Source organism: Eriocheir sinensis, chromosome 21 (genome assembly GCF_024679095.1).
Source record: "Eriocheir sinensis breed Jianghai 21 chromosome 21, ASM2467909v1, whole genome shotgun sequence".
Classification (NCBI taxonomy): domain Eukaryota; kingdom Metazoa; phylum Arthropoda; class Malacostraca; order Decapoda; family Varunidae; genus Eriocheir; species Eriocheir sinensis.
In genome coordinates this window covers 6,118,318-6,137,365 of record NC_066529.1, presented here as the reverse complement: position 1 = coordinate 6,137,365, position 19,048 = coordinate 6,118,318, and the positions used below count along the sequence as shown (strand labels likewise).

General features: G+C 44.0%; 1 protein-coding gene and 1 long non-coding RNA gene across 11 annotated transcripts in view; one reads left to right on the top strand and one right to left on the bottom strand.

Moving 5' to 3' along the window:
• LOC127001577 (glucocorticoid-induced transcript 1 protein-like) overlaps positions 1 to 19,048 on the top strand; it is a 71,274-nt gene that overhangs the window by 47,195 nt on the left and 5,031 nt on the right. For 6 of the 10 annotated variants that reach the window (XM_050866353.1, XM_050866349.1, XM_050866359.1 and 3 more), the window contains 5 exons: positions 12,805 to 12,956; positions 15,331 to 15,554; positions 16,023 to 16,150; positions 17,040 to 17,185; positions 17,981 to 18,306. In XM_050866353.1, the coding sequence (XP_050722310.1) occupies positions 12,805 to 12,956; positions 15,331 to 15,554; positions 16,023 to 16,150; positions 17,040 to 17,185; positions 17,981 to 18,306 (976 nt within the window). Of the gene's footprint in view, positions 1 to 10,026; positions 10,049 to 11,303; positions 11,515 to 11,545; positions 11,595 to 12,804; positions 12,957 to 15,330; positions 15,555 to 16,022; positions 16,151 to 17,039; positions 17,186 to 17,980; positions 18,307 to 19,048 lie in introns of those variants that run through there. The other 4 variants (XM_050866354.1, XM_050866350.1, XM_050866355.1 and 1 more) reach the window with 4 other exon arrangements.
• The window catches only part of LOC127001578 (uncharacterized), a 36,185-nt gene continuing 32,508 nt past the window's right edge, over positions 15,372 to 19,048 (bottom strand). The window contains exon 3 of the long non-coding RNA XR_007755338.1: positions 15,372 to 15,520. This is a non-coding gene — a long non-coding RNA (uncharacterized LOC127001578). The remainder of the gene's footprint in view (positions 15,521 to 19,048) is intronic.

Below are 19,048 nucleotides of genomic sequence, written 5' to 3'. Positions count from 1 at the left end.
GCCGTGTGTCGCTAGTTTTCATCTCCCCTCCCTATGTCCTCCTTGAAAACTGTGTGTCGCCATCGTTCATCAGCCCTTCATTACTTCCTCCTCCTCCTTCTTTGCATCCCCTCACAAATGTTTACGATCAGTGGCCAGGAGAATAAGTCAAGGGTACAGTTCTAAACAACAACCTCAGTAGAATGTTACAAATTTCTTTTTTCTTTCAATAAGGTTAAGATTTCCCAGATGCTACTCTTCCAATGGGTCACTACTACTACAACTACTACTACTACTACTACTACTACTACTACTACCTAGGTTCTATTAATTCTTCACTCAAACCTTATATTCTCTGGTAGTAGTTCAACTCTTCCACGAAACCCTCTTTTTTTTTATAGCAGTGTATAATGGTGTTGAAGGAAGCCAGCCGTGAATAGCATAATAATAGGATCTCACGTGAATTATGCCTTTCTCTTTATGTGCCATCAATATAGAATGAAGCTCGAGTCTCTGGGGTCCGTGCAGGGAAGGATGACAAGCGTACAGCAGAGGCTAAGGAACACCTTTGTCTGTACTCATGAAAAAGGTAGACTCCTGGAAACCTGAAATGGGTGAGAGGGATTTAAAAAGAGGTAATGCGGATAAATTATTAATACTGGAAAGGTTTTAACTCACAGTAAGAAGTGGAAGTTAAAGTGACGCTCGAACAGAAAGGGAAAAATCATCATCATCGGCCATTACAAGTCTACTCCCAAACAAAGGCTTTTTCCAGCGTCATCCACCTCTCTGTCTCTGCCTCTTTTCAAACGGGTCACAAAAAGGGGCAGCGGACGAATGGAACAAACTCGGCGGCCATGTGGTTTCTGCAAATATACGGTTGAAAGTTTCCGAGGGAGGTTAGATAGACTTATGGACGAGGGTGGCGGCGTGTAAACAATAGCTGGTCAAGATCCGGGGTGTTGTGTAGGCGGCCTGTAGCTTCCTCCATTTAGCGCCCTCGTTGTGTGTGTGTGTGTGTGTGTGTGTGTGTGTGTGTGTGTGTGTGTGTGTGTGTGCAGCGGCTTGGGTGACAGCAACGACCAGGAAAACAATGGAATAAAAGTGGCGTGTGTGTGTGTGTGTGTGTGTGTGTGTGCGCGTGTGTGTGTGTGTGTGTGTGTGTGTGTGTGTGTGTGTGTGTGTGTGTACTCGTGCGTGCGTTGTCGATTACGTGTGCGTGTGCGTTAGCCTGACGGACGCAAGTAAAGAATAGCGAGTTTGCTAATGAAAGACTGCACCAAGTATCGTGTGTGTGTGTGTGTGTGTGTGTGTGTGTGTGAGGTTCGTGCACGTTTCTACCCTGCTTGCTGCTCCTCGTGTGTGTGTGTGTGTGTGTGTGTGTGTAGTTTTTTTTTTTTCTGTCGTTTTACAGCATACTTTTCCCCCTGACCACCCAGTACTTATTTTACAACCCTTGCTCTCTCTCTCTCTCTCTCTCTCTCTCTCTCTCTCTCTCTCTCTCTCTCTCTCTCTCTCTCTCTCTCTCTCTCTCTCCAATCTCTACTGTGCTTTCTTCCTTTTCCATGCGTTATACAATTGGTCTTCTTCCCCCCCCTCTACCTTTTTCCTTCTTCCCTTATATCCCTTCGCTCCCTCCCTTCTGCGGCATCTCTTCTCTACTATAGACCTTTCGCTTCCTTCTTCTTTCCCTCCTTTCCTTACCCACATTTTCCCTTGCCTCAGACCTTTCCCTACAGTACGAGTATCTTATTCCTATCCTCATTTCTCACTGCATCCCTTCTCTCCCTTCTTCAGTACGTCCGTTCTTTCCCCTCTTTCTCTATTCCCTTCCTCATCCATGTTGCATCTTTTCCCTTGTCTTCCATTCCCTTCTTCAGTTCACTCCTTCTTTCCCTTCTTTCTTTAATTATATATATACATCCCTACCCTCCTCCCTTCCTTCCTTATCCCTGCTGCATCGTTTCCCTTGTCTTTCCTTCCCTTCTTCAGTTCATTTCTTCTTTCCCCTTTATTTTCTCATTTCGCTCCCATGTATCCCTTCCCTTCTTCCATCCCTTCCCTTTTCCGGTAGACGTTCCTTCTTTCCCCTTTTTTTTCTCATTTCGCTCCCATGTATCCCTTCCCTTCTTCCTTTCCTTCCCTTTTCCGGTAGACGTTCTTTCGTTCCCCTTTTTTTCCTGGTTTACCTCCCATGCAACCCATCCCTTAACCTTCCCTTCTTTCCCAGTTGCATCCCTTTTCCTTCCTCTCTTCGCTCCTATCTACTTTATCTTCCCTTTTACAGTAGACACTCCTTTTTTTCACTCTTCTCTACCTCCTATGCAGCCCTTCCCTTCTTCCTCCCATCTCCTCCCAGTTGCATCTCTTTCCTTCCTCCCTTCTCTCCTATCTACTTTATTTTCCTTCCCTTTTCCAGTAGACATTCCTTTTTTCGCTCTTCTCTACCTTTCTTTCCTCTTTTCGTTCTATCTACTTTATTTTCCTTCCCTTTTCCAGTAGACATTATTCTTTCACTCTTCTCTATCTCCCATGCAGCCTTTCCCTTCATCCTCCCATCTCCTCTCAGTTGCATCTCTTTCCTTCCTCCCTTCGTTCCTATCTACTTTATCTTGCTTCCCTCCCTTCCTCCGTCACTGCATGTCTTTCCCAGCCTCCCTTCACAATCTCGCCTCTCCTTCCTCCCCTCTTCCCTCGCTTCCTCGCTACATCACCTTCCCTCCCTTCCTCCCTTACCCCAATGCATCTCTTTCTCTCCGCCCTCCCCTTCCCCCCCTCCCCCGTCCCTGCAAGCAAGCCCACGAGGGTGACAGCAGCGGCGTATCTGGCGGCGAGCAGACGAAGCTTTAATGAAGTTGGGATGCGACTGTGATAAAGGGGTGCTAATGTGTGTGTGTGTGTGTGAGAGAGAGAGAGAGAGAGAGAGAGAGAGAGAGAGAGAGAGAGAGAGAGAGAGAGAGAGATTGTAGTAAAGAGAATGTTTCTACTACGGTGTGTGTGTGTGTGTGTGTGTTCGCTAATGACACACGTCAGGGAGGGGCTGCAAGGTGAAGGTTTTGTTTATAGTGGCGTGGGAAGAGGCGGGAGGGAAGGGAGGAGAGAGGAAGGGGTCAATAGTAGTAGTAGTAGTAGTAGTAGTAGTAGTAGTAGTAGCAGCCGTTATTTTACACAGTCGTCGCTCTCCGTTGCAGTCATAGTAGTAGTAGTGGTAGTAGTGGTGGTGGTGGAGGAGCGTCTGAGGCCAAGTCTTTGTGTGGTAACATCGACTATTGGCCGCGAGGAGGAGGTAGTGTCGGTGGTGGTGGTGGTGGTGGTGGTGGTGGTAGGCGAGGAGGAGCAGGAGGAGGGGAACAGGTAGTGGTGGTGGTGGTGGCGGTGATGGTGGAGAGGATGAGGTTTGTCTACGCTGCCACCACTGTTGCCACCTTCCTCAATGCACTGGCTGTAGGGGAGGTGCACAGAGAGAGAGAGAGAGAGAGAGAGAGAGAGAGGGAGAGGGTAGCTGAGGGGAGAGAGTAAGGGAGGGAAGAGGGGAGAGAGGGATTACATAAGAACATAAGAACGCAGGAGTCTGCAAGAGGCCGGTAGGCCTGTACGAGGCAGCTCCTTTGACCCTAAGCTCCCGTATATAACCCCCCCTAATCAGAGAGAGTTTAACTGTTTGAGTCTTTCCTCGTATGAGGGGAGAGAGGGATTGTGTGCTTGGTAAGAGAGAGAGAGAGAGAGAGAGAGAGAGAGAGAGAGAGAGAGAGAGAGAGAGAATGTTGCTGAGTGCTAGGGACGGGCGTGTCTGGCGTGACTGTGATGTGTGTGTGTGTGTGTGTGTGTGTGTGTGTAGTAATAAAACTCTACGCCGTGCCATATAGTAGTAGGAGTAGCAACAACAAAACAGCAGCAGTAGTAGTAGTAGTAGTAGTAGTAGTAGTAGCAGCAGGAGGAGGAGGACCAATAGTAAGGGTAATAATGATCATAATACCACCACAAAAACGAGGACTTAAGCAAGGGCCACAAGAACAAGGGTAGGTAGACGCTATAGCAGACTGCCAGTACACGAGGGGCAACAAAGAGCACATCTGACGGAACGGAGGATGAAAAAAAATAGGAAGGGAAGCAGAGAGGGGGAGAGAGAGAGAGACAGGCAAGCAAGATCAATAGTCCAGAATGTATAGGTGAAAGGGGGCAGTTTCGCGTAATAGAGGTAGTAGTAGTTGTAATAGTAGTAGCAGGGAAAGACGTAGAAAGAGAAGAAATATTTTATCAATACCCGATTTATCGCAAGTAGTCATGTCGTGATAATGGTGTTACATAAGTGGTGGTTGTGTCACGATTGTTGTTGTTGGTGGTGGTGGTGGTGGTGCTGGTAAAAATGGTTAACGTGGTAGTGGATGTTATAATGTCAGGGACGGGGACCTTAAGTATATCATGAGGGTGTGTGTGAAAGAGTGCAGGTGTGTGTGTGTGTGTGTGTGTGTGTGTGTGTGTGTGTGTGTGTGATCGAGTGCGTGAGTGTGGCAGGCAGGTGTGTGGATTAAAGAGGCAGGTTTGTGGATGAGGGTGACAAGTATGAGAGTTTGTGTGTGTGTGTGTGTGTGTGTGTGTGTGTGTGTGTTGTGGAAGGCTTGTGTGCTTAATGGATGGGAATGTAAAAAGGAAGAAGTGCTAAGTGTTGCATTGATGTGTGTGTGTGTGTGTGTGTGTGTGTGTGTGTGTGTGTGTGTGTGTGTGTGTGTTAGGAAGCAGGTGTGTATGTGTGTGTTTGGGATTGCACTGGCGGCCACCCTCACCACCACCACCACCACTTACGGCAGCAGACCACCACCTCCTCTGCTTGATCGATATTGCTATCTTGACTCAGTGATAATCGCCGAAGTCCTGCCCTCCCCCCCCAGTAATGCATTCTTGCGTAGCTCCTCCGTGTAGATGTATGTATGTATGAACGCATGCATCTAATGACTGTACCACATGTTCTACAGTTTATACACTCCCCGGTAGACACACACACACACACACACACACACACACAGATGCAGTAGTAGGTGGTTAGTGTGTATATCCTGTATGTGTGTATGTGTGGGTGTGCTGTTTGTTTTGATGATATCTTGTTGGCTTCCCGTGTTTGTATTTGTTTGGCTTGGTGAAATCAGCAAGTCAGCCTTCCCTCTGTCCCTTTGTATGGTAATTTACTATATACTAATTATTTTTGGGCCTCTATACTGCTATGCTGCTGATACTGCTAAATAATTTTCCTGCTATTGCTGCTGCCGCCATTGTTATGTACTGCACTCTTATCATCGTTTAAATCTAACTGACGACCATTATTTCATTTCCTCTGATTCATTTTTATCTTATCAGTTAGTCGGACAATATTTATTTTCATCATTAGTCTTCCACTTTATCCCCTTTGCCTTTAATTCTTCTGTGCATTTAGTGTTTCGGGATTAAAGATTTCGTTACAGCTTTCGTTCTCCTTTGGCCCTACCTATTGCACTGCTTAATAGTAATGTGTGTGTGTGAGAGAGAGGGGAAGAGTCCATTAGCAGCTATAGCCTAAGCAAGAGGGAGGGTGAGGATTGGTAGGTACACAGAAGACGTTGTTTGTACCCGGTGCCCTGAGCAATTACTGTCTAACAAGGAGCCCTCACCCTTTCCTTATTCTGCCTTTCCCTTTCCTTCCCCTCCCCTGTTCCTCTCTTCAGTGCACTTCTTCCCCTTCTGTCAACATCCCCTACCTCGTCTTTTTGTCCCTACTGTCTTCTTCCCCTGCATGGCCTTCGTTACACTACTACTACTACTACTACTACTCTTACTACTACTACTACTACTACTACTTTTCTATGGAGTTAAATTTATCCATCAATCAAATTTTTCTCAACTTAAGACTTCTAGATCCATGGGTCAATACTACAACTTCTACTACTACTACTTTTTTTTACTACTACTACTACTACTACTACTACTACTACTACTATCACTACTACTCTCTTCGTGCCAGCGGTCGTGAGAGGATCGGGGACGAGGGGTACATCTAACTTGAAGTGCCGCCCAACTCGTCCGTACAAACCGGCGGCATTGGGACAGGTCATGATTAATGGACAACAAGAGCCGATCATTATTTACGCGCGCGACACCAGTTTTGAAGGCGAGAGCATAATATAAAGTGACGCGTTACGGTAATCTGTCATATTATACTTACGTGTGTGTGCGAGTGACGGCGCAAAGAGAGAAATTACAGTACTGAGAATTCGTTAAACTTGTCGATAGGTGTTGTGCGGCGTCGGTATTGTGTGTTGCTCTTGGTCGTGAGAAGAAGAAGAGGAGAAGGTGGTGTTCCATAACCCTCCACCTCCCCCTCCCTCTTCCCATACAGCCACCAAGCACAGAAGAGTGAATTTGTATATACTTCCTCGCTGATTGAGTGACTTACATTGGTTATCCATTACGCCCCACGAACTCTACTACACGGTCCCGACTTAGGACCACTTTCACAGGTCGACAGGATGAGTTAGTTAACCTTCAAATCAATACCAGAGACTTCGAAAATTCCTTGGGTAGTGTAGTGTGTTCATATTTAAGTTAAGAAATTTGAGGAAACAGGAAATCTCTTATGTATCCGACCTTGTATCGAAAACCCAACCATTATGGAGTTTAGAAAATTCCTTGGGTAGTGTAGTGTGTTCGTATTTAAGTTAAGAAATTTGAGGAAACAGGAAATCTCTTATGTATCTGACCTTGTATCGAAAACCCAACCATTATGGAGTTTATAAGATTGAATAGTTTGGTTCGGGCGATTACAAAACTACTGTGATGGACTGTGAAATCGGCTATTGTCTCTAACACCTACCACAACCCTAAACATGTCTTTGCTATAACATTTTCCTCTGGGTAGTATTTTCTCTTTTAGGTTGGTGTTGTGACTTAGGTGGCAATATTATCTAAGAGAAAGAATGGTGTGTCCCAGTTACGTCTGACCATCGATCCAGGAACCATTGCATTAACCCAAGAAACCGTGCCAACAGAGTACACAGATCGAGGAAGATATTAAAAGAAAGGCTAAATTGAATAGAGAATAAGTGGAACAAACGTGGCAACTGTGGTTAGTGCAAATGCGGGTCGGTATTATATGATTTTCGCTTCTCACACCAGCTGTTTCTAAAGGTCAAAGAGGGGGTCAGTCGGGTTCTAATAAGTGTTTCTTCAGGTTCATGGTACAGAAGAAGGGTAAAACTACCACCAGGGTCATCAAACTACGTATGGAAATGCCCACAACTCCTACGAAAGCCTTGCCAAATATGTGTGCTTGGCCGAGGAAATGTCTTGCAATACGGGCCTTAGACACTTTCACCTCTCCCGTCAACTACTTCCAAAGGCCGAAAGGGAGATTAATCAGCTTTTCATGAGTATTTTTTCACGTTCATGGTACAGAAGCAGGGCCAAACTACCACCGGGGTCATAGAAGTACCCCTGAAAATGCCCAAAACACCTACGAAAGCCTTGTCAAATGTTTGTGCTTGAGGGCCGAAATGTCTAAGAATACGGAGTTTCAAATGGACGTGAGGTAGTTTGATGAACGGGGATGAGGATGACGGATAGCAAGTGATGGATTTTTTAGGAGATGTATTATGTACGCCGAATGACCTCTTGAGACTAGAATCTGCGTCTCGTACTCACCCCCTTTCCTCCCTCCTCCTGGCCTCTCTCTCCCCCCTTCAGGTGTGAGACAAAGCTTACCTGGAGATAATACACATCCTCCGGGACTCGATTACAGGTGTTGGGGGCTCCTGTGTGTGTGTGTGTGTGTGTGTGTGTGTGTGTGTGTGTGTGTGTGTGTGGCTTCGTTGCTGTGTATTTCAACTCCACCCTTGCAAAAATACGACTGAGGTGGATGAAGTGTTTATTGAATTACTTTTTAAAATAATTTGATCCTCGTGCATAATCTTTACGAGTGAGTGGTGAGAGGGAGGGATCGTGAGGGGTAAGCAGAATGGCAAGCAGGTAGTAGGCAGGTGGGTTTATGACAAGCTGGTGATTGAAGAAGTGGGTGGCTGGCTAATGGTGGAGTGGTGGAAAAGAATGTGAAGCTGTGTGTGTGTGTGTGTGTGTGTGTGTGTGTGTGTGTGTGTGTGTGTGTGTGTGTGTGTGTGTGTGTGTGTGTGTGTGTGTGTATAGTATCTGATTGTGTGTTTTTTGGGGGGGGGGGGGAGGACCTCAAGGGAAGCATACTCTGCAATTTATATATACTGACTGCTTGAATACCATCATCCTACTCTTCCTCTTCCCCTCTTCTGTTCCTCCTGCTTTTTCTCTTCCTCCTCCTGCTTTTCCTCCTCCTCCTCTTACTCGCACTCTTCAATCAAGAGCTTATAAATTGTGTTAATAATACAGTTGCTGCTGCTGCTGCTGCTACTACTACTACTACTACAACTACAACTACAACTACAACTTCTACTGCTACTACTACTACTACTACTACTACTACTACTACTGCTATCATATCCTCCGCGTCGTCGCTTTCGTTGTTTTCACCACCACCACCATCACCATCACCACAACCCTTGCCGAGGTGTGGCACGGCGCATGTCCCGCCGCGGAGGGAAGGCGGCGGCGGTCTTTGTGAGGCTCCTGCTGGGGGCGCGGCAGGAGGGGCGGCGGGAGGCGGAGGTGGGTGTGGGCGGAGCGAGGCCTGGCCGGGTGGAGGGCCGGAGCGAGGTCATGGAGAACGAAGGCTGTTGGGGCCGGCGGAGGGCGAGGAAGGGGGAGGGAAGGTGCGTGAAGAGAGCGAAGGGGAGCACCGCGCCCCCAGTGGATAGAATCAGTCTGGTTTCTGCAAGTCTCTCTCTCTCTCTCTCTCTCTCTCTCTCTCTCTCTCTCTCTCTCTCTCTCTCTCTCTCTCTCTCTCACACACACACACACACACACACACACAAGCGCGCGCAGCACAGTTGGATGTGTAGCACTATGGAAGGAGAAGTGTCTATGGTGGGTGATGTTGCGGTGGGAATGGTGGTGGCGATCGTGGTGGTGGTGGTGGTGGTTAACGTGAGAGGGGGTTATCATGGTTCTGTGGTGGTGGTGGTGGTGGTGGTTGTAGACGCTGAATATGTAAAGAGGCGGTGTTGTCATGTGTTAGTGGAGGCTGGGGTGGACTGTCATGAGGTGTGGTGGTTATTGTATGTGGGGGTAGGGAGAGGTCGTGTCATGGTGCTGCTTCAGTGGTGGTGGTAGTGGTAGGTGCTGGATGTCAAGGGGATGATGGTGGTGTTAGTGGTAGGTGGTGGATGTCAAGGGGATGATGGTGATGGTGGTGGTGGTGGTAGGTGGTGGATGTCAAGGGGATGATGGTGATGGTGGTGTTAGTGGTAGGTGGTGGATGTCAAGGGGATGATGGTGGTGGTGGTGGTAGGTGCTGGATGTCATGGGGATGATGGTGCTGATGGTGATGGTGGTGGTGGTGATGTCTAGTGTAAGGTCAGTGTTGATTGCGGTGTAGTGTCACGAGTCTTGGTGGTTATCGTGGTGGTGGGGAAGGTGGTCGAATCATAACACTCGGACCCCGTATTCTCAACAATTATTTTCAAAGGCCACAACTGAGATTAGTCGGGGCTTCATGAGTGGTTTTTAATTCACATTTCCTAAACCTTGTCAAACTATCACCAGGCTCATAAAACTACTCATGGAACAACCTACAATCACAAATCCATGGTGGTTAAGGGTACTGTATGTTGAGGGGCTGGTGGTAGGGGTGGGTAGTGTCTGCTGATGGTTAGGATTGGACATTCATTCTGTACAAGACCTCTCCACCCGAAATTGACCTCTCTTTTGGCTACTCTTTACTTTTGTTTATTATGGGAGCGGCGAGTACCGGGCCTTTTTTTTTTCAGTTTTTGTTGCCCTTGAGCCGTCTCCTTTGTTGTAAAAAAAATATACTAAGGGTGAATCGTGTCCCTAGCAGAATACCACGCACGATGTGATGAATAGCTTGTCCGGACACTGTTATATCAAGTCACAGGCTACAGAATGCACATCACGACCATCAAGATACTACGAACGTGCCCTTTAAAGAGGATGCCAAGTAAGGATATTCTGTTCAAGCACCTCGGAGGATATATTCAGTTGAAGGTAAACTTTGATGGTGGTGGTTATGGTGATGGTTTTATGGAAGTGGTGGTGGTGTTAGTGGTGTGGTATTAGTGGAGATGGGATGGGAATGGCATGGTAGAGGAGGCAGGAACGTGGAGAGGAAAATGATAAAGATGCTAGGACTCCCCCCCCCCCCTTCTCTCTCTCTCTCTCTCTCTCTCTCTCTCTCTCTCTCTCGTAGCCCCCACCTTCCTCTCCTCCCTCCACCACACTCGGCTTCAGTTTTTCATTCCTCTCCTCTCCCCTATCGGCTCTCTCTTTCTCTCCCCCTCTTCGCTTCTTGCCTGCCTTTCAATTATTCTCCTCCATTCTGTGTATTCTGTGCTTCACTTTTCTCTAGCCCTCTCTCTCCTCTTTTTCCTCCTCTTTTGCCGGTTGTGGTGTATCGTCCCAAGCTCTCCCTCCTAAAACCCCGAAATGAAAGCACGTGGCCAGGTTCAGCGGCGTCACTTCCAGCACCTTTCAGAGTGACCAACTGATACCTGTTTGTCTAATTATCTTTGTATTGGTATTTATATTGATTCAGGGTCCTATATTTTATCACTTATTTAAGGATTCGTTGTGTGTAGGTGGGTGGGTGTGTCGTTGGAAGTATTGTCATTGTGAGTTGTTCTATGTGTGTACTTGCTACAGTACACCAATGCTAACCAAGAGCAAGGTTGTAATGCTATGCGGGAACAAGGATGGATGAGGCGGTGAAGACAAGACACGATTTTCCCTTTAAGAGTGATAGCAAGCCAGGCACAGTTTACCGTTGTCCAGGTGACCCTTTGAATAATTGACCAGGTTATATATATATTACAGGTGTCCCCTGGCCTTGTTCAATCAATCGACCCACAGTTATCAAGTGTAGATGACCTGCCACCTTTTCATAATATAATCCGGTTTTAATACTTTTTCATTTTTTTGTGGATTAAAAGAGGAATTGATGCATACTTAACTTTCTGTAATTTTTTTGTTGGATTAGAAGAGGAATTGATGCATACTTAACTTCTTGTAATTTTGATTCCTGCCTCTTTAAATGGCTCTGTCCACACTTGCCAGATCGTGATGAGTACACTGCTATCAGACAGGTAAAAAATGTTGGGGAAGACCTTTGTCATGCTTTGGACTTGTAATGGATGATGATGGGACTTTGATAATGTTCATGAGATAATAAAGATAAGGAATAGAGAACACGAGAGAGAACACAAGGAGGTTAAATCATTGTGTCTGCCATGGAATTCACTTCATCATTACCTCTTGTCTCACCACCTCCTCCCTTTACCTTTTCCTCACCACCACCACCACCTCACCTTCTCCTTCCTCACCTCCTCCTTCCTCCCTCCACACTCAAACACCCCGAGAGTCACTCAACACTGTCTCGCCGGCCTCGTCAGGATCACTGGTCCACTCCACGTTAAGTGTCATTGAGTTTTACTGCCTCGTGGGTCATGTGTCTAGTATGGTGGGGAGCAGCCAGGCGTGGAGGGCTGAAGGTATACACTGGGAATGGAAGGGAATTATGTTAGCTATTTTTAAGGTTAGGGAGACACACTAAGAGTAAATGCAAGATATATATTAAATGAAGTACCTGTAATATGCTTCTCCATTAATTAAAGTAAAACAAAAGTATTGCCAAAAAATTATGATGTAATTAGTTTTAGAGGTGTCTTGATATGAGTGGACATGCATAGTGTGGGGTGCAGGGAGTGGCAGGTGTGGCAAGGGTCAAGAGTGGAGAGAGGCTGGAGAAGTAAGTAGTGTGCGTAATGAATGACTAGGAAAGATGTGGATGGTGGACGTGCAAGCAGATAGGTGTGGTAGGGGCTTAGAGGTAAGGGCAGGTGCATTGTGGTTTGGAGTGAAAGAGATGTGTCGTCCAAGGTTCTTCAAAGTACGAGTCACAGCCTCCTGCAGAATTGTAAGACTACTCCTTGAGTTGCATCTTCAGCAGATAAGTGAACCAGACAGCAGAGGCACACAGCATTTAATACTATCAAAAGGCTTCATAAAGGGTTGTGAGGCTAACGCTTAAAATATAACTGGATCTCAGTAAAAAAAATAAAAAAAGTGTTTGAAGAAGAGTGGATAGTGTGTGCATGCTTGCACAATGTTATCTCCTACCCCACCTCTCACAGTACTCCATCCATACCATGACACTGCTGTTGGTGTTTATGTTTAAGTTGGTGACCTTGATTGTATAGGGAGGGAGAGACAGTATGGGTATGTTTCATGCCCCTCTCTCCCTCCAGCAGTCAGGGAGTTGGTCATCACATCATTTACGCTAAAAGTAAGCAACCAGTATGACACGGAGTAATGGAAGGCTGTAGTGGGTGCTCAGTGGTCCGAAGGGTGGCAGCCCTGCCCAAGTAGTAGAGAAGGAGGCTGTGGCAGGACCATTCTCGTCCCGCACCACATGTCTCTCACCCTAGGCACACCAAGGCTTCTTGTATCTCTTTAAGTCAAATATCTCAGGATTTTAGGGACAACTTTGTCACTTAGGGAAGCTTACTATGTAGTTGGATGATGAGTAAAATTGGGAAGTCAACATGCTAGCACAGTTCCCGAGTGAAGAGAGTATAGCCATTAAAAAAAATTCATTTTTGTTGTATTTTGCTTGTGGTGTGATTTCTTTTTTTATGTAGAACAAGTAGTGTACTAAAAATTAATAATTAATAACGCATTTAATCAATGCCCTTTCCTCAGGTCGGGCGCGGACAAGCCGAGGGAGCCAAGGTGGCGAGGGGAGCGTGCTGATGCGACGCACGGCATCATTGGACACCATCTACCTCAAGGGACAGTGGCCCAAGGATGATCAGCCCTTCACACACCTACTTCATGTAGACAAGGCCTCTCAGGTGGGTATTCTGGACCCCACCACATTATGGGAAACTCAGTGGGGTATATTTATCCTCACCAGGTGTCACCACTGACTACATCTTTGTGCCCATGAAGCTTGAACTATTCTTTCAGTTATTGTAAGTTACCTGTGTTTCTCTGGGAATTGTAACAATTACACTTCAATACAATAAGTTATACTATTGTCAGTAGAAATGCAGTTGATCATTCTTGTTTTATTTATTGGTAAATGAGACAAAATAAATGACTGTTGAAAGCTTATCCTCATTAAAAATCATTCTTTCATAAAAGCCCTACAAAATCGAGCAGAATTGGACCTTTTAAAAATTTATATTTATATTACAATATTTGCTGAGTATCTGCTCAAGGTTTATCAGTCTCACCTTTAATGAAATTTATTAAGAAACCTTTTAGGGTGTTTAGCAATTAGCCAGAATCCATCCCAGTGTACGATCAGGTAGCATCCAGTGTTTGGGCCTCCGTGAGGTAACTGGCTTCCACTCCCAGCATGTTACGCTCCACCCTCATCTGACTGCTGGTTGTTGTGTGGGGTGGACACCTGACACTACCAGGAGGGTGGGCAGGTCAGAAGTGATGATGTTTAAGGCCGGGAGTTGAGGGTGGAGTGAAGCACAATGGGAGCAGAAGCCAGTGACCCTCATGGAGATCTAAACAATGGATGCTATGGTTTCTGTTGAGTTGCTAAACTCCCTAATGTTTCTTGATAAATATCGTCAAAAGCGAGACTGATACTGCCAAAGCAGGTACTCAGCAATTAGCGTAACATAAATAGAATTTTTTTTAAACTTCAATTTGGATTGATTTTGCAGGACTTTCATGCAAGAGAGATTTTTAATGAGGATAAGCTCCCAATAATCATTTAGTTTGTCTCATTTACCAATAAATAAAACGAGAATGATCAACTACATTCTCTTTAACAACAGTATCACTTATTGTATTGAAGTTTAACTGTTACAAGTCCCAGAGAAACACAGGTAAATTACAATAATTGAAACTTTGAAATAATATTTCAAGCTTTGTGGGCAGAAAGACATAGTCAGTGGTGATATCTTTTAAGGATGAATATACCCCGTTCAAAGCTGCATAAAACACTAGAATCTCATTTACTGTAATTTTAACTCTTCATACATTGTTTATCTAATACTTGGAGTTTCTTGCAGAATGTTACAGTTTTTATTGGCAGCTATGTTGGACTAATCTAAATGTCTCTTGTAGCTCAATTATGTTGTAAGAGAGGCCTTCCACAGGATGTTTGAAAGATGTTTGGAAGAGCATCGTGATGTAAAGTAAAGCATAGAGAAGCAGTATAGTTCTATAGAGCCATTAATTCAGTGTGTGGCTAGACAAGGGCCCACCAAGGCACAAGCTGAGCTGGTGTTGGAAGGTATAAGTCAGAAGTCAGTAATAGCAGTTAAAGAGAATAAGAGATTGTTTAAGAAGTGGAAGGAAGGGGGTAGGAGTGATATACATGACAACAAAATAAAGAGCTTGGAAGAGGTATGGAAGAGGTTGATTATTGAGTAACAGGGAAACCTAGAGAAGATAAATTGTGTTAACCTGGGAGTCACACCTGCCCTGAGTCCTGAGTTATCCACCACAGGCTTGAGGGTCAAAGAGACAGAGACGAATGCCATCATGTATGCTCCCCACTTTAGTCTTACCTTACTGTGTGAGGAATGATGAAGGAATGGTTGTGGTTGGTAATGACAACAATAAAACATTGGCTCCTAAATGAATTAATCGATAAGGGAAGATTTGGGATAGCAAAACTGTTCTTTGATCCTTGGCCCTGAGTAACTTTTAGATGGTAAAAAAGGCCCTTTGACAAAAGGAAATCCTACAAAACTGCAGGTGTATCTGCTGGAGGTAACTACAGAGATGCTAGAGGCATCATGGGATATAGGAGTCAGGCTAGTAACAGATTTAATAAATGCTCTAATAAATATAGATATAAAGTTCCAGAAGATTGGCGAAAGAGTGTAGATTTGAATGTGTACAGTGGTTAAAGGATGGTCTGGAAAGAGGAAACTATAGGGGTAAAACTCTTCAATCATCATGAATGTAATGGAGAGATTATCAGGTTTTATATAACTAAAGTAAAATAAGTAAAAATAAAAGTATGCATTATGACAGCTTCTGACAGGCATGTCTTATTTGTATCATGTACTTTATGGTATATTTGTGCATACATCAATATAATTAATCTTTGTTAAAATATACCCTTGTTGTGTAACATAGTAGGTGGAAGTTAATTAATCTAAATGTCTGAATCTATTTTATATGTATACATGTTCATAAGGGATGCAAAAATTTTATATTCTTAATGGAATTTGATGTTTTTTTTTTCTCCAGACCCCAGAAGAGTGGGCCTCAAGCTGTTACGGGGGGGTGAGCCTTGGCTGGGCCCTCTGTGAAGAACCTTATCAGAGCAGCAGCAATAGTAGTAGTAACAACAGTAGCAACAGCGGCAGCAGAAGACCATCAGTGTCTATGGTTCCCTCTCCCTGGTTAGGGGCAAGTAGCCACCAGACGCCCACTCCATCTGGAGAACAAATCGATAAATTCATTCGCCACCGGTAAGTGTCGTCAGTGTTCTTAATTGGTGTAGAAATTATGAAAGGACAGTTTATTCATATTCAAGGTTTAACTCATTCTTAACACTGCACTTGTAAATTAGGTTTTGTAATGGAAGGTGGTCCTACCCTCTCCATAAACCTGCTCCATTTATATTCCTTTTAACTTTTGAATTTTAGCTTTTTTTTTATTTTTTATATACATGGTGATTCATATCTTACTTGTCTTATATCTTGAGATAGCACACACATAAAGCAAAGCTTCCTTTTTTTTCCTTTTCTTCTATTTTAATGTGTGATGCCATTTCCACTCATTTGTGCTTCTGCTTTTTGATTTCTCCCTCATTCTTCCTCAATATTTGCTTGGTAAACCTTGATATCCAATTTTGTTTGCATCTTCTATTAAAGATATCCTTTGTTACTGATATGTATATCACAATCAAATGTATATATATAAAGTTGCCTTTCCAGACTTCAACGAACTAACAAAGAAGGGACAAGTGGTAGTGGTCTCCGCTACAGTCCCGTACACGCTGATCACTCCGTCCTTGCTCCAGCACCACTTCACGTGAGATCCCATGCCTTCCAACATGCAAATGGTAAGGCTTCAGCTGGACATCTATTGTATTTATTGGCATAGAAGGCACACTTCAATTTTGGCAGACTTTTCTTGAAAATAAAATAAAGACCATTTTTGACAGATATTTGTAGCCCTGTCCATTATCAGGTCATATAAGTTTCTTATTATATTCAGGCATTCAGGTTTCTTATTATATTCAGATATTGTATTCAGGTATTTAGCTATTTCCTGTTCAGAAGCCTTAACCCTTTCCATCTGTGACGCAGACGTTGGCGTCACAGTATGGAAAGGGTCAAGAGGAAATGGAAGAGGATTAATCCTCTTCTAAACCTCTCAATCCTCCTCTAAATTCCTCTTAATCCTCTTCCATTTCCTCTTAAGGGGTTTAAAAGAGGATTAAGAGGATTAAGAAGTTTAGAAGAGGACTAACCCTTTCCATACAGTGATGCCGTCAGATGCCCGTCGGCATCGCCGGAGTGATGGGGTTAAGTTTTTCTTGGTGGCTGACATGATAAATAAATTGAGTGTGATTTCAACTCCTTAAATACAGTCTTTATTTGAAAATACACCAGGTTTTACCATGGAAATGGTGTATAAGCACACTGAAAATTGCTTTATTTGATGATAGTATGACATAGGAGCTACACTGGTTTTACTGAGAAAAAATGTCCTGTATCAAACAAGCATTGCACATGCAATGTGTCATCAGAGAAGTACATTTGTCAAGGGTCCTGTATTTCATGGAGGGTCTTATAGAATTACTGCCTTGGACCCTGCACTTGATATGGCCATTCCTGGTCAAATGCCTGCATGACTACCTTATTATTATTATTATTATTATATACTTATTAGTGTTGATATGAAGTATTATGAGGAAATGTTTGACTGATGATAGCTTGTGTTTCCAGGTGGGTCCCGTGCCATCCCCATCCCTCAGATCCCTAAACCACTGCTTCCTCCCCGACTGCGCAGCTCAGTGGAGGGTCTTAATCAAGAAATTGAACGCCTCGTTTTGCGACCATCACATACTCTGGGGGATGACATAGATGATGTGGTATGGCCTGCTTTTTGATGTCATATGCATCTCTTGTTTTGTCCTTAGTGTTCATATATTATGTTAAAAAATTTACTTATTCTATCCAAAATTTTAAAAAGGCAATTAAATAATCCAATGAGCTAGGTAGCTAAGACCATATAGCTCCACTAAGGTTACAAGAGAGTGCCACCTCTCTCACCGAGACACCATTTTGAGCTGGAATTGAACTGGCAACCTCCGTTGCCAGCCAGGCACCAAAGCCACTGAGCCATCCGGCCCCCCTATCCAGGATTTTCTTGCTAGGGTATAATTTTTTAGCACTTTGTGTATGTACAGGTGCCAACATGCTCTAAGGTGTTTGTCCCCAAAATTGTAATTATGCAATTTGCACACTGTGTTGGCTATATGCTATGGTGTTGTTATGAGTCAGAGGCAGTGGCCCATTGTAGCAGTTTGCAAAATTATTTTACAATCAACTCATTTGAGTGTGTGTTCTACTCATTACATGGTGTTTGATTTTACCGAACTAGCAAGGTCTTTAATTTCCATGACTAGTCATTGTTTGTCAAAAACTGGCCCTTTAAACTCACTTATGCAAGGATATCAGAGGGTTTAAAACAATGTTGAAATTTTCAGTAGAGCATAGGCTAATGAGGTGATGCCTATCACAGGACATTGCTACATCTTGAGCCAGTCACCCATTAGGAACATGAAGAAATATGCTAAAATGTTTTAAACCTCAATATCTTTATTCAATTTATTATTATTTTTTCTCATAACCTTATTTTATAAGATTAACAGCCCTTCTCTCAGGTCTGCGGAACAATTTTTCAGTGGGGTGAAGTAGCGCGCGACGGCCGGAGAGCGCCCATTGCCGAGTACCTGAAGTTTACAAGGAGCATTGACACTCAGACACCTGCCAGAGGGTCAGCAGTGTCAGCTACCAGTTCAGACCACACATCCCCCTCCCTGTCCCCACCCACCTCCCCACCACACAGCCAGGATGCTGCCATGCCATCCTCCACTCCAAGCCCTAATAGTGCACAAACATTGGCAACTTCCCCTCACATTAACAAGTTCCTGGCCAGGGAGCCCCCAGACGGCTGTGAGAGAGTGGCTCTCAAACTTCATGAAGACAGGTAACATACTAATTTTATAATCAGTCACTTGCACAATCCTAATTGTAAAAAACCTTGAACTCTTAACACTTTCACGCACACCCTCCCATCTGATTTTCTCGTCCAAAACGCACACCTAACTGGCTATTGGGAGGCCTGATTTTGATACCTTGAGCGCGTCGTATAAATTTTTTCAAAACTCGCTTATCGAATCTTTTGCTCGGTTCACTTCTATGAAACTACATACATTCCACTGTAAATTGTAAGCTCTTTCATATGGAAAGAAAAAAATAATGTTTGTTTTATATTTTACTGAGACATCATGAGTTGAAGTGACGCGAACCGATTTCCGAAATAAAAAACTCACATTTTTACATAGGAGTAAAAATATAACAAATTGTGTTCTATAACAAAAGAAGCGGACATTTATGAGCTAATTAGCACAACAAACGGAATTTTGATACACCAATTATAACGGTCATAAATTTGAAAGAAAAAAAAAAAATTTCAAAAATGTTCACTTTTTTCCACTTATCTCCATAACTGTTATAATTTTTTTATTTTTTATGGTTTCATCTTAAGAACAGATCATTACCTATACAATGGTAGTTTCAGATTTCTTATATGATGTATGCTGATGAGTTAGGCTGGAAAGAAAAAAATCTTTGGTAACTCTGCCTCCCGTCACACATTAACCTGTCTGCGACCGCTAGAGAGAGTCAATTGAAGAGATTTTCTGTTTGCGTCACCAGTTGCCCAGGAA